A 27,929-nucleotide genomic window follows, 5' to 3' on the forward strand; every position below is an offset into this window, starting at 1 on the left:
TCTCATTGTTTCTGCTCTGTTAAGATTATAATGTGTTCACGTTTCAAGTGTAAAATTATTTCCTATAAAAAATCAAACTTATGTTTAAAAAAAAGTCCTTCCCATAGAACCATAAGGACTCTAATCAATCTCTGGATTGCTGTCATCTTCAGAAGCCACTCCCAGACTTAAAATCTTTCAACCCCATGAACACTTTAGTGATTCCACATCCAGTGAGTAAATCGAACAGAAACCAAAATCTATAGGAAATAAATTCCTTCAAGTAATAATTTTATGAGATTTCATAATTTTAAGTCAAAACGAGAAGAGACAGTTTTATAGATTGACACACCCTGATGCCAAATTGGTTCTGATACATTTTATTCTTTCTAATCCCTTCTCTGTTCTTGGTGGTTATCACACCCAGGTCTGTCTAAGGTAAATTTTAAATACACTGTCGCCTCCATTATGACTCTCTTATGTGCCATAGTTCACATCCTCATCATTATTTTCATCAACAGATCAACACTGGTCAGAGCAACTTGGATGCAAAAGATGGAGAGAGCTTTAAACGAGCTTTCTTACTCAGGGACTAACTCTCTTATAGCCAATGCTTCCCTGCTTACAGGTATCCAATGGGGATATTTGTTTCTGATGGTCAACTCACTGTGAACGCATCTCTGTTACTTTGTATAAACAGTTGGACCCACTCAACATGAGAGAAGTCCACTGCCACTTTCTTATGGACACTGGAGGGTACCAGGTGAATTTTTCTCTTTTAATCGGGAAAAAAATCTTTTCCAGATGTTTTCCAGTGGGCAAATACTGCCACATATTCAATCATAGCCTCAAGGCAGACTGAGAGCATTTAGTTTGTCCAGCCTCCATAGTAGGAGGTAGCTAGGGAGAAGGGCGTCAGCCTGCCAACAGTGTCTGCCACCACCTAGAAATAGAATTGCTGAGTCCCTGGAGTATGGATGTTTGCATTTTAAAAGGTGTTACTGTACTCAATCTCTGTCTATAGTTGTATCCATTTAGACCCTATATCAAAGACCATCTGACTTTTATCTTTGCCATCTGCCTTTTCTTTTTAATTCAAATGAAAAATTATATTTGGCTTGGAAACTTGACTCCCTGTTCTCGTGGTTCTCCAGGAGGTGATCTTTCATCACATTTCCCTCAGATTTTGATGTTTCTGCACTGTCATTTCAATTTTGGTTGTTGAACTCAATATCACTCAATTCCTCCATCCATCCTTCACACCATAGCCAGGTATAAGTGTAAGTCGGTTTATCTCCTTCGGTGTTTTTCATTGCACTTAGAATAAAATCTAAGTCCTCATCAGGATATTCAAGGTACTGCATTATCTATGCTTTGTTTTCCCCTCCAAGGTTCTCATTCCTCTTAGTCACCAAATTCAAGTCTTACTAGCTTTCTGTCTGTTCTTAGACTATGTCTGGCTCTTTTCTCACCTCACTGCTTTTGCACAAGCTGTTCCTTCTGCCCTGAATCTTCTTTTAATGGCTCTTCTCATGGTTGGGTTGCTCCTTCTGATTCCTCACATCTCAACTTACATGTCACTTTCTCAGAGAGGCTTTTCTGACTAGTCTTTCTAACACAGGTCTCCCTTGTGATTTTTTCTTTTTACTACAGCACCTCTAGAGCAGTTTTTTCTAGCCGTGTTCCCTTGGGCAAATTATTAGCTTCTCTATGTCTTAAATTCTTCATTTATAAATAAGGGTAATAACTATACCAACCTTGGGGGTTGTTGTGAACAGTAAACAAGGTAAAACACTTCATAGTACCTGGCATATATAAAACTTTGCTAAATGATCATCACTTGTATTATTTTCTATCTGGTTATTTTCCTGTTTTCTCCACTAGACTGTAAACTTAAAAGTAAGGGACCTTTCCTGTCCTGTTATCAGCTTGTCCCATGACCTAGCCCAGAGCCTGCACATAGTAAGTGCTCACAAACTATTAGTTGAACAAATATATGTAAATAAATGAATCAGGGCAGCTCATTTCCAGCATTCAATGGCCTTTTCTCTAAGGCTCCAGATTAAGCAAATAAACATACACAATCCCAGATAAATTGGAATTTCTGTATTTTATCTGGAAGCCTACTTCCCTCATAATCACCTTCATCCTTAATAAGTAACAGTTTCTCTCTCTCCTTCCTTCCCTCCCTGCCTTTCTCTTCCTCTTTGCTCCTCTCCTGTTACGTTTATTTGGTTATTTCTGAATCTAGTTCTTGGTGTTGGGACATTTATTTGGTTATTTCTGAATCTAGTTCTTGGTGTTGGGACACCCCATCATCCTTAAATCTCAAGGTGTCTGTTTCTCAAGGACAACCATTTTTTTTTTGATGGACTAATGATTCAACTTTATGATGGTCTACCAGTTCCCAGAGGACTAACCTATCCACCTGCACCATCATAGGCTCCTTCAGCTTCCATAGCCTTCTCAGAGACTGCAATTGACCATCTTTTCTTTGGACTCAGAATATGTTACATTAGGGACACAAATGTCCTTAATTTATTTCCAGACATCCTCTATCTTATGTATTCATTTTCACAAATCCCCCATCATAAATCCTGGCTTTGAAAAAGACCTAAAGGAAAGACACCCAAACATGGCTCTGACTCTGGGAACTCTCGTTTCCCAGTTGGTCCTCCAAATAGTTGGACAAGGCTCTACAGAAGAGCTGAGAAGTGCCAGCTCAATGCCATGCTGTCATTCTCCACCTCCCAACATAGTCCTGGCTCAGAACATGGCCAATTGCTTGATGCTGTAGCCAGAAATGTTCTGGGTCACTTATCCTAACAGGTTTGGCTCTAGGTGACACTAATGTCTTTGGAAGAGCTAACTCCTGAATGTTTTCAGAAGGTAATTTATTTGAAATAAACTGTGTTGGAGAAACTATGGCCTAGTACTCCTAATGGTCTGTCAATTCATATGCCAGGCTGTGTGTGCAAATAGGGTCATGGGAGTTACTTCTTGGCAGTGTTACACATCTATTGACTCCATCCAGAAAGTGCCCCTCCAGAACACTGGTCCTCCTTCTGTAGTGAAGGAGACATGAGCATCAACGCCTATCAGGAGAAGACACAGACCCCAGGTCCATCGTTTCTCAGCTCAGAGACTCGGTTTCCTTGTCTACAAAATGAAGATGCCATTACTTATTTTATGAAATCATAGAAAGGCCTATGAATAAGATGAACAAAGTGGCTGGTACTCAGTACAGGCCTTATGGCTGGTAGTTCATCATGGTAGGCTCTCTTTCCCGCTTCATGGTGTGTAGCTGTGTTGGTCATACCCAGGAGCAAGTTCTTCTGGCTTCTCCCAAGAGGAGCCCTTCCTTTTGGAGATCTGTATCACCTGTGAGAGGTCACGTGCAAGAGGAGCCTGTTTAAAACAAAAAGGTGCCATGATCCTCTTCTGTGAAGACAGTGGTTCTCAACCTTCTGGCCCTTTAAATACAGTTCCTCGTGTTGTGACCCAACCATAAAATTATTTTCGTTGCTATTTCATAACTGTAATGTTGCTACTGTTATGAATCGTAATGTAAATATTTGATATACAGGACGTTCTTAGGCGACCCCTGTGAAAGGGTCGTTCGACCGCCAAAGGGGTCGCAACCCACAGGTTGAGAACCGCTGTGTTAAGAGCAGGTGTCACATAAACATGAACAACACTATGGTGATAGCCAGAGGGAAAGGTGTGGGGGTTGGAAGTGGGCAAAGGGGAGATAAATGGGGATGGAAAGAGACTTAACGATGCAGTGTGCAGATGATGTTTTATTGAGTTGTACACTCGAAATATGTATGTTTTTATTAACCAATACCACCCCAATAAATGTCATTTTTATTTTTAAAAATATTTTTATTTATTTCAGAGAGAAAGGGAGAGGGAGACAAAAATATCAATGATGAAAGAGAATCATTAATCGGCTGCCTCCTGCACACTCCACATTGGGATAGAGCCCACAATCCTCGCATGTGCCCTGACTGGGAATAGAACCGTGACCTCCTGGTTCATAGGTCAATGCTCAACCACTGAGCCATGCTGGCCAGGTAAATTTTATTTTTAAAGAAGAGCAGGGTGTCCAAACTAACCTAATCACTGCTCACTTCTCTCTTGTGAGACCTGAGACATGTGCAGTATATTAGATGGGAACAAGATCGGACACCTGCCAAGATTATGGACAGCCTACCCAAGGAAAATTCCTTTTCAGAACTTCACAGCTTGTGATTGGAAAAGGACACAGGACAGCTGCTCACTGTTTTTCTTTCATCTCCACTTTTGGCATATTCTTCTAATAGCTCTCCTGTCCCACTCAGTATGTAGCACAGTGGGAGCTAAAAGAGTGGGACTGAGGTGTCCCCCATCCTGTCCCTACCCCCTGCTCAGACTCAGTTGCTGGAAAAGACCATGTCAAGCATTTCATATCCGCCCTATCCCTTTGGGAATAGTGCCACCCAGGCTAGACAGCATGCTTCAAAGGAGAGGGAAGTTAAAGCTTTGTGGTTAGTTAGGGACCGTTTAGACTAGAAAAGCCCCCCAGGTTCCTGGCAGCCCTGATTCCATGATTCAGTGAACAGAAAGGACTGTTGCAGAGGAGGGAAGAATGGGTCTGACAGCTTTCCAAATTCTCTTCTATACAGAGGGAGTCATTGTTGCTTAAACGCTGTGAAATCAAACATAAAAGAAGGGGGAACACTATCTTTCAAATGTGAATTTCATATGGCTCTAAAGTAAAATGCAGATGATTTAGGTCTAGCCACATTTTCTTACTCAAACTTTTCTCTCCTGCACTAACTACACTACAGGCTATGTCAGGTAAGAGTTATGAGAAAGACTCTATTCATCTATGGAAGCAAGTTACTTAAGTACCTACCTCATGGAGTTGCTGTGAGAATTAAATAAACTTGTATTTCTGATGCACCTAGAACAGCGCCTGGCACAGAATGAGAACTCACTAAGTGTGCAAATTATTTTATGCTAACTTACACCAACTGCTCTAAGTGTGAAAATTGAAAGAAAACATTAGGTGTTCATAAGCTTTATACTTTCATATGCATGCATCTGGAGAAAAATAAGAGCATACAAGTAAGTTCTGTTGTCATCTGCTTTTCTTCTTGTAGGACTTGTGGGTTAACATCCTTAATTAAAAATGAACAGGTTTCCTCTCTTGCAGCTATGAAATTTTTAACCAAGACAGTACGAGTTAGTGTATAAATGACTTTGCAGTCTTTTATAAGTATACATCTATTAAAATCTGCATGAATACATGTCTCAAGGGAATCATAGTTGTAACTTATTATATCACCAAACCTTGCTTAATACTTTTCAACAAATAAATACCTGATTACTTAAACCACCAATCCCCCCATCCCCAGCTTCAGAACAGATATTTCAAAGGGGAAAAGACTTGAAAAATAATGAAGGGAATAAATGAAAGTATAACATTGTAATCATGTTAGCTGTTAAATGTTAATCTTAAAAAAAAAAAAAGTCTAAGCAAGCCCTAGCCAGTTTGGGTTCAGTGGATAGAGTGTCAGCCTGCAGATTGAAGGATGCTGGGTCCAATTCTGGTCAAAGGCATGTACCTCTGTTGAAGGCTTGGTGCCTGGCGTTTGCAGGAGGCAACCAATTTATATGATGTTTCTGTCTCTCCCCTTCCCTTCCACTCTCTCTAAAAATCAATAGAAAAATATCCTCGGGCAAGAAGTAACAACAAAAAAGTCTAATATATAATTTATTCATTAAGATATATAACTTACATATGTAAGAGTTCTCTAATTTATTGTTTAAATGTGACATTTACTTGAAACAATATTCTATGTGGTCCAAAGAATCTGGAAAGCTTTCTTCTTAAGCTAACATCATGAAAATTTAGTTATGAACATGAAATTCCATTGCAGTAGACAGAATATGTCCAATTAGAGGGCAAATGTAGAGAGGTAAAATATATATATGATGAAATTTTCTTCCACTGCCATTTCATTAGTGTGACAAAAGGAGTTAAATTTGGAAGAAGCACATTATCTAATATCTTATGGTAACCCATGTTTCTGTGTGATAAACTAAGTAAAGGAATTATAAATCTGGTTTTTACACAATAGCAGTTATCATAATTATGCAATAAAGACATGCATTGGGTACTTGTAAATTGATGGCAAATTGATTCAGCCTTAAAGAAGCTAAGAGGTAGCATTGTTACTGCAAGAAAATCGTATATGCGGGATTCCCCTGCTATCCAAAGGAGAGCGTGCCTATAAAACGTTTAGCAATTATTGTTAATTTATATGGGAAAATTTTTTAGCATCCCCTGACCCAGAATTCAGTGCATGCATAATGTCTTTATTTTGTTTGCCATGATTGAAATGCTTTATTATGTCCAGTTTTACATTAAGTATAACACCCTTATGAGCTCTCTTTAGCTTTCTGATACTGACAAATCTTGCCAACAGATGCACAAAATACTTGAGATAAAGCCCTGGCTGAGTGGCTCAGCTGGTTGGAGCATCGTCCCATACACCAAAACGTTGCAGGTTCATTTCTGGTCAGGGTACATGCCTAGGTTGTGGCTAGATCCCCAGTTGAGGCACTTACAGGAAGCAACTGATCAATGTTTCTCTTTCACATCAATGTTTCTCCCCCCCCTCTCTCTCTCTCTCAATTAAATAAAAACATATATTTGGTGAGGATTAAAAAGACAAATATCCCTGGCCAGTGTGGCTCAGTTGGTTGAGTGTTGTCCTATGCACGGAAAGGCCGCCGGTTGATTCTCGGTCAAGGCACATAACCAGGTTGTGGGTTTGGTCCCTGGTCAGGGTGTGTGCAGGAGACAACCAATCAATGTTTCTCTCTCACAGCCATGTTTTTCTCTCTCTCCCTTCCTCTCCCTCCCTTCCCCCTCCTTTCCTTTCTCTCTAAAAAATAAAGTAAAAAATAAAATTTGTTTAAAAGACAAATAAGATCCTTGAGATAAAGCCCAGATGTGCAGAGTACAAAGCTATGGAGCATTGATGCTGAGATGCTGAGTGTGGTTCCAGGGGAAGAAGCTTGGGGGGCCATGCTTGGATGTTGGGGTGCAGCTGCCTCTATAATGGTTCCCTGCAAAACCAACACTGAGCACTAGTTTCACTTTTCACCTTTTTTCTTAAAAGCAAAAGGCCTCTTCAGATTTTTTCCTTTGGTTAGTGAAAACAGGTACTAAAATACGTCTTTTATAAAAGTAAAGTGGTATAAAGTGAACTTTCCAAAGGCAAGAGATGCCTTTGGTTTTATACCACCATATCATTTATGCTGTGAAAACTTGTATTAAAAATAAACGAAAATATGCATTTTTACATGTGTGAGTTTGCAAGATCTTCGGGTCATACGATTATACAAATATTCTATTTTACATATTTAAGGTCATACAAACTGTGGAGAAGAATCTAATTTATTTCAGTATAGAGCAAAAGAATTTTCTCCAATAACAGCACCCTGTTGACTTTTTTCATTCTTGGCCTGAAAAGAGAGAATAAATAACATCCCACTCCTGCTTATATTAAGAAGAAAACAGTTCTCCATGGTCCTTAAATATGTTTCCCTAGCATTTTATGTAATAGGTGGGGTCCCTTGGCCTGGCCTGCGGGGATTGGGCTGAAACCAGCCTGGTGCACAGATTCGTCCAGGGCAGCGGTTTTCAACCTGTGGGTCGTGCCCCCTTTGGGGGTCGAACGACCCTTTCACAGGGGTCGCCTAAGACCATCGGAAAACACATATATAATTACATATTGTTTTTGTGATTAATCACTATGCTTTAATTATGTTCAATTTGTAACAATGAAATTGGGGGTCACCACAACATGAGGAACTGTATTAAAGGGTCGCGGTATTAGGAAGGTTGAGAACCACTGGCCCAGGCATGTCTGGCCCAGTCCCGATAGGGGCTAATGAGGGCTGATTGGGGTCCGTCTCACCCAGTCCTAATCAAGGCCGACCGCCAGAGGTTGGCCGGCTGGGGAGGGACCACGGGAAGGTTCCAGGGCATGTCCGGCCCCTCTCGCCCATTCCCGATTGGCCAGACTCCAGCAGCAAGCTAACCTACCAGTTGGAGCGTCTGCCCCCTGGTGGTCAGTGCGTGTCATAGCAACTGGTTGACTGGTCGAACAAATGGTTGGAAACTTAGCATATTAGGCTTTTATTATATAGGATGCAATGTGAAGGGAAGGTTTCTAAATGAGTATGATATGTATGTACTAAAGTTGTTGAGATAGGAAAGTATTCAAGCTGGAGTTCTATGCGACAGAAGCAATCAGCACAGATATTATTGAGAGATGATTTTAGTAAATAGTTGTTCTATTTCTAATGGATCACTAAGATCAAAACACTCCTTTTCATTTTATTTGGTCATCTTGTTAGTTTATCATGGCTGAAAAAAATTAATACATAAGTACTCTCCCCATGATCAGAGAAGAAACTTTCACCTCTCAGTACACATATACTAGATTATGTTTGTTTACTCCATAATTTAAGAAAGCAATAAAGGCCCCCTGGATTAGATCTTTCTTGTCAGTAAAGGAACACCTGTTCTAAAAACACTGCCTTGGGCTCTTGGTGCTTCTAGTAAGTCATTAACTAAACAACTTAACCTACTGGTTATTATTCCCTAGACACCCTGTACAACATGCCTGGTAGTGTGCTAAGAAAATAAATCATTTCTCAATTAGACTTGTCATTTCAATAGCATAGATTTCTAACCCCATAATAAAACAACACTAATGAAACTGATTAGAATCAGTTTCTAATTTATTTTCATTACTGAAATATTAGAAGAGCATCTGCTGGAGATCCTAAATTCAATGTCTATGAACTTTGAGAGGCACATCAATTATATCCTAAGAATGATGCCTGAGTGTTTTTGACTTCCTCTGTCTGATTCCCTGTAACATCACCACCTTTGCTCCATCTGTGGGATTCAGCCAGTTTCAATGTCTTCAACTGTAGAGAAGCACAGCTGGATAGAACTTGCTGTGATGATGGAAATGTCCTATATATGCATTTCCAATATAGTTGCCAGCAACCACATATAGCCAATGAATCCCTGAAATCAGAATGGAAAAGCATCAACTAAACATGGCAATTGAGAGGTCATTCTTAACATTGGGCAGAGAAATTCTATGGAGTTAATGGGGGTAAATGCTTATTATAGTGGCTTAAGGAGCAAATGGGAGATGAGGAAGTAGAGCCAGCACGTGTACTGGGAAGATGAGGTAGAGAGTGCAGTGGAGTAGAAGAAGATGGACATATCAGAGCTCTACTCGAAAAACCATTGTTCTGGCAGCCATGTGAGAAATGGATGGAGGAGGGAAAAAACTAGAATTTTGTTTAGCTTTAATTGAGGAAAAATATGAGTTAAGCTGAGGTTTTCTAACATTTAGTGAAGGCAAGTGGTAATGTAAGAATAAATTCCAGTTTCCTAGGAAAAATGGAAACATTTATTGTCCTTGATGGTGTGACTATTACCCAAGAATAAATGAAATAGTTAGTTGTAAGACTTAAAACATTTCATTTCCCTCTGAAATTCTGTAAGAATCCATGACACTACAAAAATAAGGTATTCTAGCATTTCTTTTCATAAGAAATTTTATAAGGTCCTAGCACTGAGATGAATTTGTCCAAAAAAAAACACACATGCATTTTTGCACTTTTCTATAATTACTTCTTAAAGGTAAGTGTAAGTTATAAATTCTGAAATAATAAAATGTCATTTCAAATTATAGAATCTATACTCATATATAACTAGAGGCCCGGTGCATGGATTTGTGCACCACTGGGTCCCTTGGCCTGGCCTGCAGGGATCAGTGGACCTTCGCGCTGCTGCAGCCCAGCCTTACCCACCAGCTCATCAGGCTCCAGCCCACTGTCCGTGTCGATCCCGCACAGCACAAAGTAGTGTGCAAAGTGGCAGGTGGCGAGGGAGGAGCCTGAGCCCAGGCTGGGCACCATGCTGCTCCCACTCATCCTGGACATGCTGTGCCTGCCACTGCTGCCACTCAGTAGGCTCTCTGCCACTCCTCTGCTGTCTTGGCGCACCTGTCCTAGGGCAATACCAGCGCGCCCATGGCCACACAGCCACTGCTCGTCATGGCAGCCTCTCTCCTCATGTAGTGCTGGAGAAGCAGCCACGGGCTCTCACCCAGTGAGTCTAGATGCCAGTCCCTATCCCAGTCCTGGTCTAGGTGGGGGAGGGGCACGCAGGGGGAGTGTCCACAGAAGAGGCTCGGGCAGCCACAGCTGTGCTCGCCAGTCAGCCGTGAGCCCGAGCCCGATGTCTGGCACCCATTGGTCAGCTGAGCAGCGTTCCCACTGTGGGAGCGCACTGACCACCAGGGGACAGCTCCTGCATTGAGCATGTGCCACCTGGTGGTCAGTGTATGTCATAACTACTGGCCGGTTGTCCGATCGCTTAGGCTTTTATATATATAGATAATACTAATCAAAAGTTGGACTTGACTGAAATCATAGCACTTTAGAACTGAATGGATATTTGTTAAAGTGCTTCATTTTAATGGGCAAGGACCAGAGACCTGGAAATAATATATGACTTAGCCAAGTTTACCCAGACAAGACTCAAACCCACATCTTTAGACTCCAAGCCTGGTGCTGTTTTGAAAAAAAGACTGGCTAGATGATGCACCGAGATATTTTTGTACTCCTGTGTATTACAATAAGAAAGAAAATGGAAAATTTCTAACTGCATGCGTCACTGGGGACAGCGAACCTTTCTCTTCACATTTCTACAATTAGTACCATTTCCCTCTGGACACATTTTTACTATTTGCACTGTGCTCCCCATAATTTTCACTCATTTTTCAAAAATTCTTAGTCATTATCCTGCCTGCTAGGAAATTTGACCCAAGGAGAAGTCTAACTTCCTTTCAATTCTCCCCAAAGTTTCTTTCCTTACTGAAAATAGGAAGATGAACCCTAGCCGGTTTGGCTCAGTGGATAGAGTGTTGGCTCATGGACTACAGGGTCTCCAGTAGATTCCCAGTCAAGGGCATGTACCTTGTGGTTGCAGGCTCAACCCTCAGGGCACATGTGGGAGGCAACCAAATGATGTGTCTCTTTTATGTTGATGTTTCTCTCTCTCTGTCTCTGCCCCTCCCTATCACTCTCTCTAAAAATCAATGGAAAAATATCCTTAGATGAGGATTAACAAAAAAAAAAAGAAAATAGGGAAGATGGTATATTGGTAGGTTAGAGGAAGAAAGGTGGTCTTTAAAGTTTCAATTCTTCAAAGCATTTCAGTATTCAAATACTAAAATCAAGTTTTCAGGATTACATATAGATAGTAGCTAATTCAGGCTAAGGGATCCTGGTGTGTTTTGTGTTTGTACAAAGAAACTAGGTTCTATATTTTCTGAGCTGAAGTTGTAGGCTGGTAATTTAGTCCATGGAAAACCTAGTAATGGTCTAATACATAGAAAGCCAATGTTTTTTTGTGTGTTTATTTGTTTGTTTGTTTGTTTGTTTGTTTGTTTTTTAAGAGCTGGGAAACTCCTTTTGGAAAACCCCTCAAAGAGTAGAAGTCAAATGTGAATGGTATCATGCATCCCGCTTGTGACACACTAGTCCATTTCTGAAAATAATAGCACTTTTTCAAAATGAAGTCATTTATATTCTTAGCCATCCTCTATTGTGTGCACTGAGTAATTTCTTGAGAGCAATGTTTCCTATGGCACATTGCCAAGACTGGCTTTATTTGTTTTTCATTAGGCTTTTCATTATCAGACCTGCATCGTTATGCCTCATCCAAGAGCACCAGAGCAGCTCAAGCATAGGGATGGTACTAGGAGTAGGTAGAATGTTTTTGTCCATTGGATGCCCGTCTTAAATCCCTAGCTATGGCACCATTCTAATGGCTTTCATCTTTCTAAGACCAGTCATTTCTCCATTTATAATGTAGTCCGATATGAAATTGTTTACATCAATCTATGCTGTCCTGTCCAGGGAAAGACATTAGTCTCACTTTTCACACACTGGAATGGCCCCTTCTCCTTTATTATCTCAACGAAAGGCATCATGAATCACCCCTCTTGCCCAAGCCTGGAACCAGTGTGTATTCTGCATTTCTGCATCATTCCATGCATTCACTTGCCAAGTCAAACTTCTTGATAGTTTTCAAGTCCCCTTCTTTCTTTCTATGTCCCACAGTCTAATCCCAATCTTTAGAACAACTAAAGTGGCCTCCTCCTGGGCCCCAGGCCCCAGGGTTTCCCTTTCCAATTCATCCTCTTTTGCTTTCAATTTCATCAATACCCATTGCTCTCCATAAATGGGTATTCTATAACTTCTATTCATAAAAGTTTTCATATTACACATTAAGAGGACAGAGTTTGATTTGTCCAGAAATGTAGCGATCTGAATTCTTGAACTCTCCTATAGATTCCTCAATTTAGCTTACAAACCCAAAAAACAAGTGTGTGTATATTAATTAGAGGTTTAAAACATCATTGAAATCAAAGAACTTCAGGACTAGATCGGTCCTTGAAGGCGGTGGAGCTCAACTTCGTCATGTTATAGGTAAAGAAACAGAGGCCCAGCCACAAAAACCAAATTGATCTTTCTAAGTTTGGGATCACATCATGTAACTCCTTAAAAATTTGCCCAGGGATCCCCATTATGGGCAGGATGAAGTCTGAATTCCATAGCATGCCATGCAATGTCTGTATGTCTGGCCTCTGCTTGCCTTTGCAGTCTTACCTTTTGCTCCTCTCTTCAACTTACCCCAGAACTCAGTGCTTCCAAGGACACTATTCTTTTTAGCCACAAGACATTACTCATTCTTCTTTTTAGCCATTAGACATCATTTCCTCTGAAAACATACGCTTGATCCCCTCTGGGCTCCCAAGACCATGTCACCATTATAGCACATTTACCTCACTCTGACTGCCTTTGAACAGTGTGTTTCCATCACTGCACTAGAAGGAATAATGACAATTGTGGGTAGGGACCTGCGTCTTACTCATTGTTCTAGCCCAGGGGTAGGCAAACTTTTTGACTCGAGGGCCACAATGGGTTCTTAAACTGGAGGGCCGGAGGGCCGGAACAAAAGCATGGATGGAGTGTTTGTGTGAACTAATATAAATTCAAAGTAAACATCATTACATAAAAGGGTACCGTCTTTTTTTTTTTTTTTTTTTTTTAGTTTTATTCATTTCAAATGGGCCGGATCCGGCCCACGGGCCGTAGTTTGCCCACGGCTGTTCTAGCCCCACATCTTGACCAGGTGTCTTGCAGTCACTATTTTAAGATTAACTCTCACTTTTAACCTCGTCTATGCAATTTTTCCATCAGCTCTCCTCACAAAATCTGTTTTCCTGGGGGAAAAACAAAACTGATTCATTCATATCAAGGTATAAGTCATGGATGGTTCTAAATGGCACTGCTCCCTAGAAGCATTTACATTTTTAGGGGGACAAAGTTTTAAGTCAAAGGAATGAGTCGCCAGTGCAGATAATCCAACCAGAAATAGTAAATCATGAGAGTATTGGTGAGGGGAAGGAAGTTTTCCCAGAACTTTCAACATGAGTGACTCCCTCTAATCCTACCCTCATAGAAACATGACTATGTTTTATCTATAAAATTCAGATCATATGTTGGTTATTTGTCTCTGTACTAAATAAATCATTATTTACCCATAATAAAAATGCCTGACTTAACTTACAACTTGGTTTTGTTTCAGGGAAGCAATGTTATGGAAGATCAGGATTTATTGGAAATTGGGATCCTTAATTCTGGGCACAGACAGAGAATTCTACAGGCAATCCAGCTCCTCCCCAAGGTAAGCCATGCTTTATTACCCTCACTCTAAGTACAATCCCAGTGGTTTAAGTCCAGATGTGCAAGGGGTGTCAGTAATTAGGACATTTCCACAGATTGATGCAACTCCCCAAAGCAGGTCTTTAGACTTACCTACAAGGATGCAATACAGGAAACACCACTGGCTAACAGAGCAGCATCAGAGTTTCTCATCTGTGAGAGTCCTTATATCAGTATAAACATCCGCCTAGGCCCCTCAAGTACAAGAAGATAAGATCAATATTGGATGGATATAGGGATGTTCCTGGATTAGAAGCCTCATGCCCCATAAGAGGCAATATCTCCTATAACAGCTCCAAAGGCTTAGTCTCCAGGGACAAGGGACCTGCCTAATTACAAGAGTCATCATTTGGCAAAGTCCAAAGCATCACATCCCCATAAGGTATGTATAGTTCATGTATAAATCTTTCCAGTCCAGATGCATTTTGTAATTAGTATGTTACCTAGCAACAGAGTTGACCTTCTGTGTCCAGATAAGGTTTCATAGGAGCCTAAAGCAAGAGGTAGGATCTGAGCATTGGTCTTCAAGATAGATAGTATGTTAATTGGTAATGAAAGGAAACGGCATTTCAGAAGCCAGAGGAACCCAGGTATGGTCCAAGCAACAAACTGCCAGAGTGTTAGGGGAATAGTGACACTGTATGATTTAGAATCCGATGGGATTTGCACAACAATGTGAATGTACTTAATGCCCCTAAACTATACACTAAAAAAAAATGGTTAAGGTGGTTAATTTTGTTATGTCTTTGTTATTTGAACAAAGTTTGGTTATTTCTTTTCATCACAATTAGAAAAATATTTTTTAAAAAGAAAGAAAAAATCCAGTGTGATTAAAACAATAGGAGAGTGGAGTCAGATAAAGCAGAAAAGGTAGTTGGGTCAGTTGGTGCAGGCTAAGGAATTTGGAATTTATTCTCTAAGCTCTGGGGAACAGACATGACTAGAATGCTCTAGGTCACCTCATTCTAGAGGAGTACACGATAGGAAGTAGGAGGGGAAATTGAAGTTGAGTCATCCAGCTGGGAAAAAATTGGGGGCAGGGGTAGGATGGGGGAATTTGAGGCAGGGTAGCAGGATGGGAAAGATATATATTAACCATTGTTTCTAAGGAAGGGATCTGATGATATTTGCCAACTGACAATAAACTGAGTTGCTACTGATAGAAACTTAACACTTTTGCAAATTCAAGGAGAGTCAAGCATACAAAGAAGGTTAATCATACAATTTTCTCCACTAAGAGGAAAAAAAATAAAGCATCCTTAGAACTAATTCTAGAAGTAATTCTTTAAGTGTATTGTTCACCTCACTACTTTTGAATCTTTACTTAAAATATTACTCGGCAAGTTTTCTCCTTATTGTCAACAAGAGCTTCTGCACTGCTATGCCCACAACACCTAGACCAGTGCCCAGACCATGGTAGGCACTCAGTAAATCAATGAATGACTCTCCCCTTGTCATAGTGCTGCCCATCATTTGAAGTTCAGTTCACATTGTTCCATATCACTTCCTTTGTGAAATTTTCCCTAAAGTGGAGCTGCTTCTTTCCACCTTGGTAATTATCACCCTAGTTCAAACCAACTGCCTCTGACTGGACTACACTAGATTCTAATCTGTCATCTCTAGGTTAGACTAGTTGAGTCCATTTCTCCTTGGTTCTCTCTAGCCTGGGCAATTCATATATGCCTAATCTCTGTCCTAGGTACCTTTCTTACCACTCTACAATTAAATTTACACAAAGCATCAAGAACAACCCTTCTAAAATGTATATCACATCATGCCACATGCCATGACCTGCTTAAAATCTCAAATGACCGGCGCTGGCTGGTGTGGTTCAGTTGGTTGAGCATCATCCCATGCACCAAGAGATCGCTGGTTGGATTCACAGTCAGGGCACACGCCCAAGTTGCAGGCTTGATCCCCAGTGAGGATGTGCAGGAGGCAGCTAATCAATGTTTCAGTCTTTCATCAATGTTTCTATCTCTCTCCAGCTCCCTTCCTCTCCCTAAAGTCAATAAAAACATATTTTTTTAAAAAAAAATCTCCAATGGCCTACAAAAGTCAATAGAATCTGGCCCCTTCTCACATCTATGACCTCAACCTTCACGCGCCCCTTCTCCTGCACTCTCATCATATGATTTATTTTTGTTCAAAAATTTGCCAAGCTAATTTTTGCCTCAAGATCTTTCCATATTGGATTCTGCCTGGAAAACCTTTTCTTCAGATCTTTATTCACTTGCTTCCATACATAATTGAATCTCTACTCAGCTGTCACCTTCTCTCAGAGGCCTTCATGATCTCAAAGTCACACTCCTCGCTCATTTACACTGCCCTTTGTATTGTCCTACTTTAGTTTTTTCTTCATAGTACTTATGGCTACCCCAAGTTATATTATTAGTTCATTTTTCTTTCTTATTTTCCACTTCTCCCTGAGGATGCAGGTTCCCAAGATCACGGACCATGACTGTCTTATTCCCTTCTGTGTACACATTCCCTAGAACAGTGCCTGGCACATAGTAGGTGGCCAAAATATTTGTGGAATGAAGGGATATACTTCTCTCTTTTTCCTCTGAGATTTGATAGTTCTATGCTTGTTCTCTCAGAAGGAACTGATATTATTACAACCATTCTTAGGGCAGGAACAATGTCACATCCATCCTTGAATTTTCCACTGTGCTTACACATCTACACTAATAAAAGAGAAAGATGCAAATTGACCATACCTTTGCAACACCCACCAGCCAATCAGGAGTGAGTATGCAAATTAACTCAACAAATATGGCAGGTTGTGTCATTGCCATGGCGATGACGCAGGCATTCCGCACCGCCCCAGCCACTCAGGGCCTCTGGGCAGCGTGGGAAGGCAGAAAGGCGGGCTCTGGCCAGAGGGAAGGCGGTGCTGGCAGTCAGGGGAAGGAAGGCCCATTCTTGCACAAGTCTTCGTTCATCGGGCCTCTAGTTAAAATTATAAAAGAATAGCCAGCTGGTGTGGATCAGTAAACATATGAACCAGGAGATCACAGTTCAATTCCTGGTCAGGGCACTTGCTGGGATTGTGGTCTTGATCCCCAGTAGGGGACGTGCAGAAGGCATCCCATAATGATTCTCTCATCGTGATGTTTCTATCTCTCTTCCTCTCTGTAATCAATAAAAATATTTTTTAAAAGAATGGAAGAATTAGTGATTGAATGAATAGTTTCCTCACATGTTATTCAAATATAATTTTTTTAAATCAATTAATTCCTCAGTTTTAAAATATATCTTTAAGCTTATCCATGCCATTTAATAATGAGAAACAAAACCACTTGAACTCAGAATTATTTGGAGAATAAATGAAGTGTTTACTTTTAAGACAGAATATCATTCCCATCAGACAAAAACAATATCATAGAAACAATACAAAATTAAACTTCTATCAAGAGGCTGATGCAAAGTGCTTACTATGCACCCAAATGAACAGAGAATATATAAAAACATCCAAACATGTGTTCAGCAGCACAAACAAAATGTTATAATGCTACAAATTGATGCTTTGCTTTCTTAGGTAATGAGCCCAATCTTCAGATGGTTAATAGTGTAATTTTACTGCCAGCACATTCATTTGCATTCACTCTAACTTTGCACTGCCAGAAAATGGACAAAATGTCTCTTCGTTGTATTTATGCAATTTGGATCTTCAGAATATTTGTGTTCTTCATCTGTCAGGTAAAATATTCCATGATTGCTACCTGAGGTCCTTTAATTAACAAGTGAGATTGTTCCTAAACAGAGAAAAGATGGTTTTCTAAGTGCGATCTTGACCTGTTAGCACACTTCAAGCCATGTTCTTCATGCTTTATTTGTGTTTGATGTTTCAAGTTTCAAAGACAAAAGCTTATTCCCTTGGTAAGAATGGTTTTTCTGGAATATGCCCTTTCTGTATTGAAATGTTCACCACCACATGTTCTCAAGTACACTTGATACATTGAGCACAGAGAATACATTCGGTAGATTCTAAGCACAGACATCTTTAGAACAGTAATCACATTAATTCCCCCTCCACCCATTCTTTCCCTCTGTCTTTTGCAATGCTTAACCTTTCGTAGCAACGCTTAATGTCAATGTTCACCCAGCATCCACTTCCTTCACCAACCCCAACTCAGTCTTTAGGTCTACAAGTTTCCCTGAACTTTTGAAGATCAAATTTCACCCTTCTCACTTTTAAGAAAGGAAACATACCAAAAGTTCCATGAGAAGATGACCTATTTGTTACTCTCTTAGAAACTGTAAGCATAATGGGCTTTTTCTGTCCCTATGACATAGAGAAATTATCTGCTTACTTATTTGCAATGTATAATTTGTCTTTTACCAGATAAGAATTCTCTGTGGCCAGGTCTTTGGATAATCCTCTAAAATCCTTTTGAAAGGCCATAATCTCTTTTGTCCTTTGACAATATAACAACTGGAAGTCAGGAATTCAAAAGATATTTATTTTAAAGGTTTGTAGGACTTCATGTCAAGGCCCATAGGTTCTCTTAAGATTTTTCATCCTGAATTGAGAATGTATTTCAGCATACTAGCAACTTTGAGATCACATGCTCACTTCACTTTTCAATATTTCCTTTTCATAATATCTTTTGGAATTATTTAGTAGTTATCTGAATACTTGTTAGCAAGTACTTGTCTCCTTGCTATCCTCCTTTCCCTTGTTCTCACTCATCTTTCCATCTACTTAGGTCTACTAGTTCCTTTTCTGCCTCAGCACACAACCAGCACTAAGGTCACCAGTGACCAGCAGAGCAGACATTCATAAGCCCTTTTCACCTTCACCTGACTCTGGCTTTGGTAGATTCTGATACTCTGAATTGTCTTCTCTTGGCTTCCCCAATACCTGATTATCTTCCTGCCTCTCTGATGTCCTCTCTCCTTGCCTGTTCAATCTCCTCAGTGAAATGTTGCTCAAACTCAAAAATATCTGATGGCTACTGAATGTTGTTATCATGGGATTCTTGATCATTGTACAGTTTCTTGTATTCATTGTTTTGTTCATTGCTACTCTATTTCTACTTTATTGCATAATGAACACCTGCATTTTAGCTGCCTTTATTTCTAAGTTCAGTTCAATTTAACCAACTTATGTTGGGCTACATAGTTCTTTGTTCTTTAATATATTTTTATTGAGGAAGGGAGAAGGAGCAAGAGATAGAAACATCAATGATTAGAGAGAATCATTGATCAGCTGCCTCCTGCACAGCCCACACTAGGGAACAAGCCCCAGGGGCACGTGCCCTGACCGGGAATCGAACTGTGACCTCCTGATTCATAAATCAATGCTCAACCACTGAGTTATGCTGGTTAGGCTGGGCTACATTGTTCTAATTATTTTTTTCACTGAATGGCACTGAATATCTCTGATTGTATTAAATTATCCCCATTCCCATCCTCAGTTTGAGATTGGTTAAAAAAAAATAATAAAGGAATTATCAGTTATTCCAATAGAAAAACAAAATTCTGTGTTAGTTGTTTAAAGCTATATAACAAATTACCCCCAAATCTTTTTTCCCCCATGTTGCAATGAGAATAACCTTTATTGAGAATAGCTCATTACAGACAAAATATATTTATGTATAAAATCTCCACAATGTAAAAGATCCCTTTTGTCTCCATGTGGCTCGAGTGGACAAAGCCAACTGTCCACATGGCTCTGGGGACTGTGCTGGACCCCAGCTAGTGGACAGGGGGTCGGTCTGTCGGCAGACAGGCCTTTTCTCGGCCCCATCTTCATGATTTCTCATTGTACAACGGCGAGTGGTTCGCATCCTCCCCACAAACCCTCCCAGGAAGACGGCGCCTCAGGGTCAAGCAGCTCTCATGTCAATCTCCCAGACAGGTGACCCCTACCTTGTGGAGCTCAGGGACAGAGCGCTTTTAAATGTCACATGATAGACGGAGGCGCTGTGCCCACTCTCATGGAGGCTCCTCTCCACGCCGGCCCCACCAGCACGGGCGCCAGCCTCCCTCCTTCAGCCACCCTGAAAGCTGCACTTCCCGTTTTCCATGATGCATCTGTCCTCACCAGTTTACCCAGACCCTCCTGAGGACGCCCACCCCATGCTGTCACACGTGGTGCTCCTGGGCATGGAGCCAGGCTCCCCGGAATCCCGGACCACACAGCTTTAAGGCAACAGAGATGAGACCAGTCTGAAGACCACACTAGCCATACCCCAGGGTGGCGCCTCTCTCTCGGCCAAGGCCACCGCTGGTGCTGAGGAGCACAGCTGGGTGAGGTCTGCCAGCCCTTATAGCAGAGCCCACCCAGCCCCGCCCAGCAGCCAGTGGGGAGGGAACAGCTGGCAGGTGGGGGCAGATGCTGAGCATGGTTTGCCATCCAGAGGAGGGGAGCAGCCTTGGGCACGGGAAGACAAAGGCGCAGGGGTGCATAGTGGGTCTGTAGGCACCACTGCCCCTTCACCAGAGGCAGCCCCTGAGGGGTGGGTGTATCCCCGGCCCCTGTGGAAAGGATCCACTTCTCTTATTTCTTAGGTGCAGACCTGGGTTCCAGACCCAGCTCACCTGTCAATGTCCTGGGCAAACTCTCCCCAGACCAAGTTGGGTTCTGTCTGCAGGCGAGGGGCCCTGGCATTGGCCCCCAGCGGGGGGTCTCTTTTCTGAGAGAGAGGGAACTTGAACTGGCTCATCTGCCCATGAAGAGGTGTTCGTGGTTCCAAAGCACCCCCAAATCTTAGTGGTATGTGACAACTACATTTGTTATCTCAGAGTGTCTGTGGGTCAAGACTCCGGGTGCAACTTAGCTGGGTTCTCAAGCTCTGGGTCTCTAACAGACTGCAGTCATCTCAAGACTCAGCTGGGAAGGAACCACTTACTAGGTCACATGTGGATGTAGGCAGGATTCTGTTCCTTGGGCGCCTTTGGACTGAGGCCTCAGTATTTCAGAAGCTGTTAGCTGAAGGCCTTCCTTAGTTCATTGTCACATGGGCCCTCATAAAGCATCTCACAGCAGGCATCTGGCTTCAACAGCAGGAGCATGTGAGAGGACAAGAAAGTGCCAGCAAGATGGAAGTCCAGGCTTTTACAATGCCCCATCATTTCTTTTATTATTTTTTCCAGTTTTATTGAAAAATAATACTTATACATCACTGTATAAGTTTAAGGTGTACAGCATGATGGTTTCATTTACATAGGTTGTGAAATGATTGCCACAGTAGGTTCGGCTAACATCCATCTTCTCATGTAGATACAATTAAAAAGAAGAAAGGAAAAAGGAAGGCCATTTTTTCCCTGTGATGAGAACATCCCATCCTTTGTTGTATTCTATTTATTAGAATCAAGTCACTAGACCCAGCCCCCACCCAATAGGAGGTGTTTTCACAGGGATGTGAATCCCAGGAGCTAGGGTCATTGGGGACAACTCAGAGATTTACCACTATACAATCTACTTTCCATGTCAACGTTTGTGGTTAAAATGGAATAGCCCATTAACAACAGCAACAACAAAAACATCTTTTATTTCCATGGATCATCTTCATGGGACTATGGTATTCTCATTTAGATAATTTAGAAGCCACATTTTATATCACTCAGAAAAGAGGTACATGCATCTGATCTGTAGAGTGATATGCAGGGTATCCCAATAAGAAGTATACACACTTTGGATAATTATTAATTCCAGTGGGTTAAATCTGAAAAGAAAGAAACATCCATTGAGCTCTCAGCTTCAAAGTGTGTATACATGTTTTAGGACACCCTATATAATGTAACTTGATAAAATACAATTATACAGAAATTAGACATATTAGAGATTTGTCAATTGCACAAAAAGTCTTAATGCTCTGAACACCACTAGTCTAAGTAATTCACACAAATAAGTAATCCCATAAAACACTACAAATTTTAAAAGCATGTTTATTCTTTGTTGGTGACTCATTGCTAAAAATAGAGTATTTACATCTATATTAGGGAAGTAAATCAGTTAAAGTATATTGGATAAGACTTTAAGGATATTAGCAAAGAAAACACATTTTAAAAACTAATAAAGTGAGACAGTAAAAGGGACTATTTAACTTTAGGTCTGATCAAAGCAAATAGATAAAGACAACAGTTGACAAAAAAGTTTGTGAGCAAGGATATAGAGATGCATTGGCAGGGATTGAAAACTTGAACATTAATCGAAACCGGTTTGGCTCAGTGGATAGAGTATCGGCCTGCGGACTCAAGGGTCCCGGGTTCGATTCCGGTCAAGGGCATGTACCTGGGTTGCAGGCACATCCCCAGTAGGAGATGTGCAGGAGGCGGCTGATCGATGTTTCTCTCTCATTGATGTTTCTAACTCTCTCTCTCCCTTCCTCTCTGTAAAAAATCAATAAAATATATTTTAAAAAAAGAAAAGAAAACTTGAATATTAATAAAGGCATGACAACATGGACTGGTGGGAACTGGTAAGCTGGAGAATACAAACCCTGCCCTCAAAAAAATATCAGCTTTATTTCCAAACACTTTATTAGTAAAGCAAAGTATTGGGGACCAGATTTGGCAATAGCTGTGTCACAGGGCAAGATAATATCTCCAGAAATGAAAGTCTTAATACAATGGGATCACAAATTATTTCTGAGTATATAAGGAGTATTATGAAAGTGATATTATCTCAATCTGCTTCCTGCCCAGGACTACATTCTTAAAGATTCTAGTTCATCCAAGGTCCTTAAAATTCAGATGTTAATTCTAGTCTTGATGGTTGGTGAAGAAGTGTGCAAGCTTTAGGGGATAGGAGTACAACCAGCGTAATTTCTTTAGGAGTCTAGAAAGGAAGGTTCAGTCTTATCTCCCTGTCACTTAGAAAAATGATAGAAACTTATTCCTATTTCTTCTGCTATTTCTCAAAAGGGCAATGACAAAATGTTGGCTACAGGCACAGATGCTCTCAGGGTAGTTTCAGACAGGGTAACTTTGCATTCTCCCATGCCATCACTCACTCTCCATCTACCCTCATTGCTTCTACTTGAATTTATTTCTTTTCAACACCTGGTATCTTCAATTTCCTGCTACCCAATGTAGACCTACTACCCTGTGGACATCTAGTTAAAGATATACTCACAAACAAAAGTCTCACACTCATATGTGCACCATTAGCACGGGGAATCTAACCTAAAGTTCATACATGATTGGACCTACAGTCTAACTGAAGGCATAGGATGTTCTACTTCCTTTAGGTCTACTAGTAGTTTTTGGTGAGAGAGGCTGCAGTGTTCCTAGAGTCCTCTCAAGCTCCATCCTATTCTGTAAGTGTCTCATGGTTCTGGGACAAGTAGATATCCTCCCTTAGATCACTGTAAAAGATGACTTATTTTTCAGGAGAAACGTTGGTGCCATTAGAATAGGGAAGGGCAAAAGAATAACTGACCTTAAGGTAAAAAACTTAAGTAATTTGAAGTATATAAATTCTGAAGTGACAACAAGTTATTCAGATCTTTCTTATCATTCCTCCTTAGCCTGGCACACTCTATAATCAGGTAATGAACTCTAGATGCTATAACAAACAACTACAAAATTTCAGTGTCTTAACACTATTAAATTTTTTTCTCACTCACATTAAGTCCAGTGGGGGTCAGAAAGCTCTTCTCCAACCAGTGACTCAGGGATCCAGGCTTCTTCATTAATGTGGCTCTCCCATCTCAGAGTTCTCTGGGGGCTGTCATAGGGCAGGATAAAGAGGAGCTGAGAACACAGGATGTTGTATTGCCAGGCTTGGAAGTGCATCACTTACTTTAGACCACATTTGATTCACTAGGACTCAGTTATATGATCCTCACTAAACTGCAAAGTAAGCCAAGACATACAGTCTCCCTTCCCAGGAAGAGGTAACAGAATTCCTGAGAATTGAGCCATTCTGTGCCAGAAACGCTTTCTCCTTTCTGTGCCTCAGCTGCTGTCTTTCTTCAGATCGGTAACTCCAAAGAACTGCTAGGTGTGAGAGTGACGCAGCCCCTTGTACTTACCAATGCTCTGGTCCAAGGTTTCATGCAGTTTCCGAAAGCAAGATGACTGCTGCATTCTTCCTAAATGAAAGAGGGACGGTTTTTAGTGTTTTACTTTAAATAAATTTATTTTGTATTATTATTACTTGTTTATTATGAAGACAAAGAGGTGAAATACTGGATTTACTCATTATCTCCCCTGCATATTTACAGGGAGGTAGAGGAGAAATCCTGCCAGTAACTAGGTTCTGACCTATTGCCAACCCCAACAGCTATCATCCTTCAACTTTGAGAAGCTCATTTGGTAAAGAACAGTGGCTCCTTTGGAGTGACACTGCGATCAATAGGAATAGTAAAGAAATCTAGAAATCCGAGCACTTTCTCTTCTTTATGTAATTTAAGAACACCACAATTTAAGGACCTTGAAATATCTTCTCAGCCGCTTACCTGAGTCTTTCACAGGTGAGGAAACCAAGTCCTGGTCAGATTGCATGACTTGCCCCCAGGCAGATTGTTTCTTAGTGACAGAGCTGGGACTAAATTCTAGGTGTCTGTGCTCATGACAGTTGCCTCCTAGGTAGATACTGTGCTATATCGGAGATACAAGACTCTGAGGATGTTTGTGCTTTTGTGAGAAAAACTGTACATGGGCAGAAAAGGACCAAATGACTAAATGCAAAAAAAGGGAATTGCTTATAAAATTGGATTTCCTTTTAAGTTTCAGGCTTTAAAGGCAGCTTTTGCAACCTCCATAGACCACTAAACTCCCTTCTCAAGGCTGGAAGGGAAGGGCTGTGGCAGGGATCCCAAAGCCCTAGAGAAGCAGGAAGGAGACAAACATGAGAAAGAATAAAGATAGACATAGACCATGTCTATTATCCAGTGACCAGTAGGGATCAAACCATTTGTTTATCCTTGAAGGTGACCTGAAAAAAACTTCACTAACAGTAGGCATTGCTGTTCCAAAGAAGGAAAGGCATAATGGAATGAAATAAAACAACTTTCTTTTCTTTTTAAATCCTCACCAAAGGATATGTCTTCATTGATTTTACAGAGAGAAGAAGGTAGAGGCAGAGAGAGAGAAACATCAGTGTGAGAGAAACATCAGTCAGTTGCCTCCCATATGCTCCCTGTTGGGGAATCAAACCCACAATCTGGGTATGTACCCTGACCAGGAATCAAACCTGTGACTTTTTTTTTTAATTTTTTTATTGCTTAAAGTATTACAAAGGGTATTACATATGTGTCCTTTTTTTTCCCCGCCCTTGACAATCCCCTGGCCTCCCCTACCCCCCAGTGTCTTATGTCCATTGGTTATGCTTATATGCATGCATACAAGTCCTTCAGTTGATCTCTTACTCCCCTCCCTCCTGCCCCCCAACCCTCCCTGGCCTTCCCGCTGCAGTTTGACAATCTGTTTGAGGCAGCTCTGCCTCTGTATCTATTATTGTTCAAAAGTTTATAATGGTCTCTATTATCCATGAATGAGTGAGATCATGTGGTATTTTTCCTTCATTGACTGGCTTATTTCACTTAGCATAATGCTCTCCAGTTCCATCCATGCCGTTGCAAATGGTAAGAGTTCCTTCTTTTTTACAGCAGCATAGTATTCCATCGTGTAGATGTACCACAGTTTTCTAATCCATTCATCTACTGATGGGCACTTAGGCTGTTTCCAGATCTTAGCTATGGTGAGTTGTGCTGCTATGAACATAGGGGTGCATATATCCTTTCTGATTGGTGTTTCTGGTTTCTTGGGATATATTCCTAGAAGCAGGATCACAGGGTCAAATGGAAGTTCCATTTTTAGTTTTAAACCTGTGACTTTTTGGTGTATGGCACAACACTCCAACTAACTGAGCCACACCGGCCAGGGTTTATTTTCTTATTTGTTCTGAGTAGAGAGGAAGGAAAAATGGGTAAGATGGAAGGGCATTCTATAGGAGAGAATGGACACACATCTTTTGAGAATTAAACTCCATGGAGATGACATTTTTTATGGAATTTAGCCAGGAAGCAGCATGGTGTAATGGTTGGGAACATGACCAGACTCCCTGAGCTTGATTTTACCTACCCCATAGGTTGTTGTAAGAGTGAATAAGTCAATAGATGTAAAGGACTTAAAACAGAGCTCAGCACATTGTATGTGCTATTGTAGTGTACCTTAAATAAAAATTTTACAGAAGACTGAAGGTGAACCAAGAAAGAAGTGAAGTCCATTAAGTATATCTAAAAAGTATTACTTCGGGCCCTAGCCGGTTTGGCTCAATGGATAGAGCATCAGCCTGCAGACTGAAGGGTCCCAGGTTCAATTCCAGTCAAGAGCACATGCCTCAGTTGCAGGCTCCCAGGACTGAGGGCATGCGGGATGCAGCCAATCAATATGTCTCTCGCATATCGGTGTTTCTCTCTGTCTCTCCCTTTCCCTTCCACACTCTAAAAATAAATGGAAAAAAATTATCATCAGGTGAGGATTAAATATATTTATATATGAAAATTACTACTTCGGGCATAAACAATAAGCAAAATGCACCTTCTTTTATTCATTCACTCAATAGATATTTTATGAAATACCTACTGCATGACAGGCATTGTTCTAGATGCTGAGGATTCATTGTTAAAAAGCAAGATATACAAGTCACTGTCCTCAGGCAGCAGATTCCTGTGGGGGAATGCAGACAAAAAGAAGTAAAAATATGTAATGTCAGGTAATGATAAGTGCTATGGAGAAATAGGAAACAAGGGAATAGACTAAGTATCGAGGATGTATGAATGCTGTTGTAGATGAAGACACTAGGATTCACACCCAGGCAGATTAACTGAGATTCTCAGCCACCTCTCTGTGTGTCTAAACCAGCCGTGGGCAAACTACAGCCCGTGGGCCGGATCCGGCCTGTTTGAAATGAATAAAACTAAAAAAAAAAAAAGACCGTACCCTTTTATGTAATGATGTTTACTTTGAATTTATATTAGTTCACACAAACACTCCATCCATGCTTTTGTTCCGGCCCTCCGGTCCAGTTTAAAAACCCATTGTGGCCCTCGAGTCAAAAAGTTTGCCCACCCCTGGTCTAAACACTATACTTGAAAACCTGAGAAGGATAGTAAGGAGATCTTGAGATGAGTGAGCTGAATAATCCACTTCAGGCACCTTTAAGGAATTTGCAGGGGCTCAAAAAATGAATTCTTATGAGCTTTTGGTCTAATTTAATTAATCCTAGGTTAGCCAGCTACTACCGGTGTTACTGTGGACAAGTCATTGGAATTCTCTAATTCTGTTTCCTCATATGTAAAATGGAAATAATAGTGGAATTTACCACATTAGATTATTGTAAACTATAGATTTATAATGCATATGAAGTGCTTGGCACTTAGGACTAAATTAATATTACTTAATAACCATTTGCTTTTGTTCAATAAATGCTCACTAAATTAACAAAGCTCAATGAATTTTTTAAATATATTTTTATTGATTTCAGAGAGGAAGGGAGAGGGAGAGAGATAGAAACATCAATGATGAGAGAGAATTATTTATTGACTGACTCCTGCACACCCCAAACTGGGAATTGAGCCTACAACCTAGGCATGTGCTCTGACTGGGAATCGAACCATGACTTCCTGGTTCATAGGTCCATGTTAAACCACTGAGCAACACTGGCCAGGAAACTCGATGAATTTTTGACATTTTTCTCGCCTGGGCCAAAAAATAACAAAAAGAGACTCGGTGACTGATATAAAAGCCTGTGATATAAAAGTACCCGTGACCACATTGCCCAGTGAGCTTTCCATTCTCTGAGTGGATGACTCACAGAGGATTCCTTTTCCAGATTAAAAAAGGGGAAAAATTTTAAAATCTGATCATCAGCCACTAAATTATTTTTAAAATATTTGGGATTATAGTTATCCCACCAGACATTAGAAGAGAAGTTGTATGAAATCATAACTAGGGTCTTCTTATGTAAGAGATTAAATGGATAAGTATAATGCTGAGAGGGCTTCCTGTCTGTATCTCTTGGAGGAAACCTAATTAACTCCCAACCCAAAGTGGAAAGTGGGAGAAGAGTGGAAATGAAGAGAGTACTTAAAGCACAAGGGCTC

The 27,929-nt window shown here is 40.7% G+C and overlaps 1 protein-coding gene across 23 annotated transcripts in view; it reads left to right on the plus strand.

The window, feature by feature from the left end:
- Window positions 1-27,929, plus strand: part of ANKS1B (ankyrin repeat and sterile alpha motif domain containing 1B) — a 787,939-nt gene that overhangs the window by 498,932 nt on the left and 261,078 nt on the right. For 22 of the 23 annotated variants that reach the window (XM_014451548.2, XM_006084103.3, XM_023749887.1 and 19 more), the window contains one exon: window positions 13,727-13,825. In XM_014451548.2, the coding sequence (XP_014307034.1) occupies window positions 13,727-13,825 (99 nt within the window). Of the gene's footprint in view, window positions 1-13,690; window positions 13,826-27,929 lie in introns of those variants that run through there. The other variant, XM_023749905.1, reaches the window with a different exon arrangement.

The sequence above is a fragment of the Myotis lucifugus genome, unplaced genomic scaffold (genome assembly GCF_000147115.1).
Source record: "Myotis lucifugus unplaced genomic scaffold, Myoluc2.0 scaffold_10, whole genome shotgun sequence".
NCBI lineage: Eukaryota > Metazoa > Chordata > Mammalia > Chiroptera > Vespertilionidae > Myotis > Myotis lucifugus.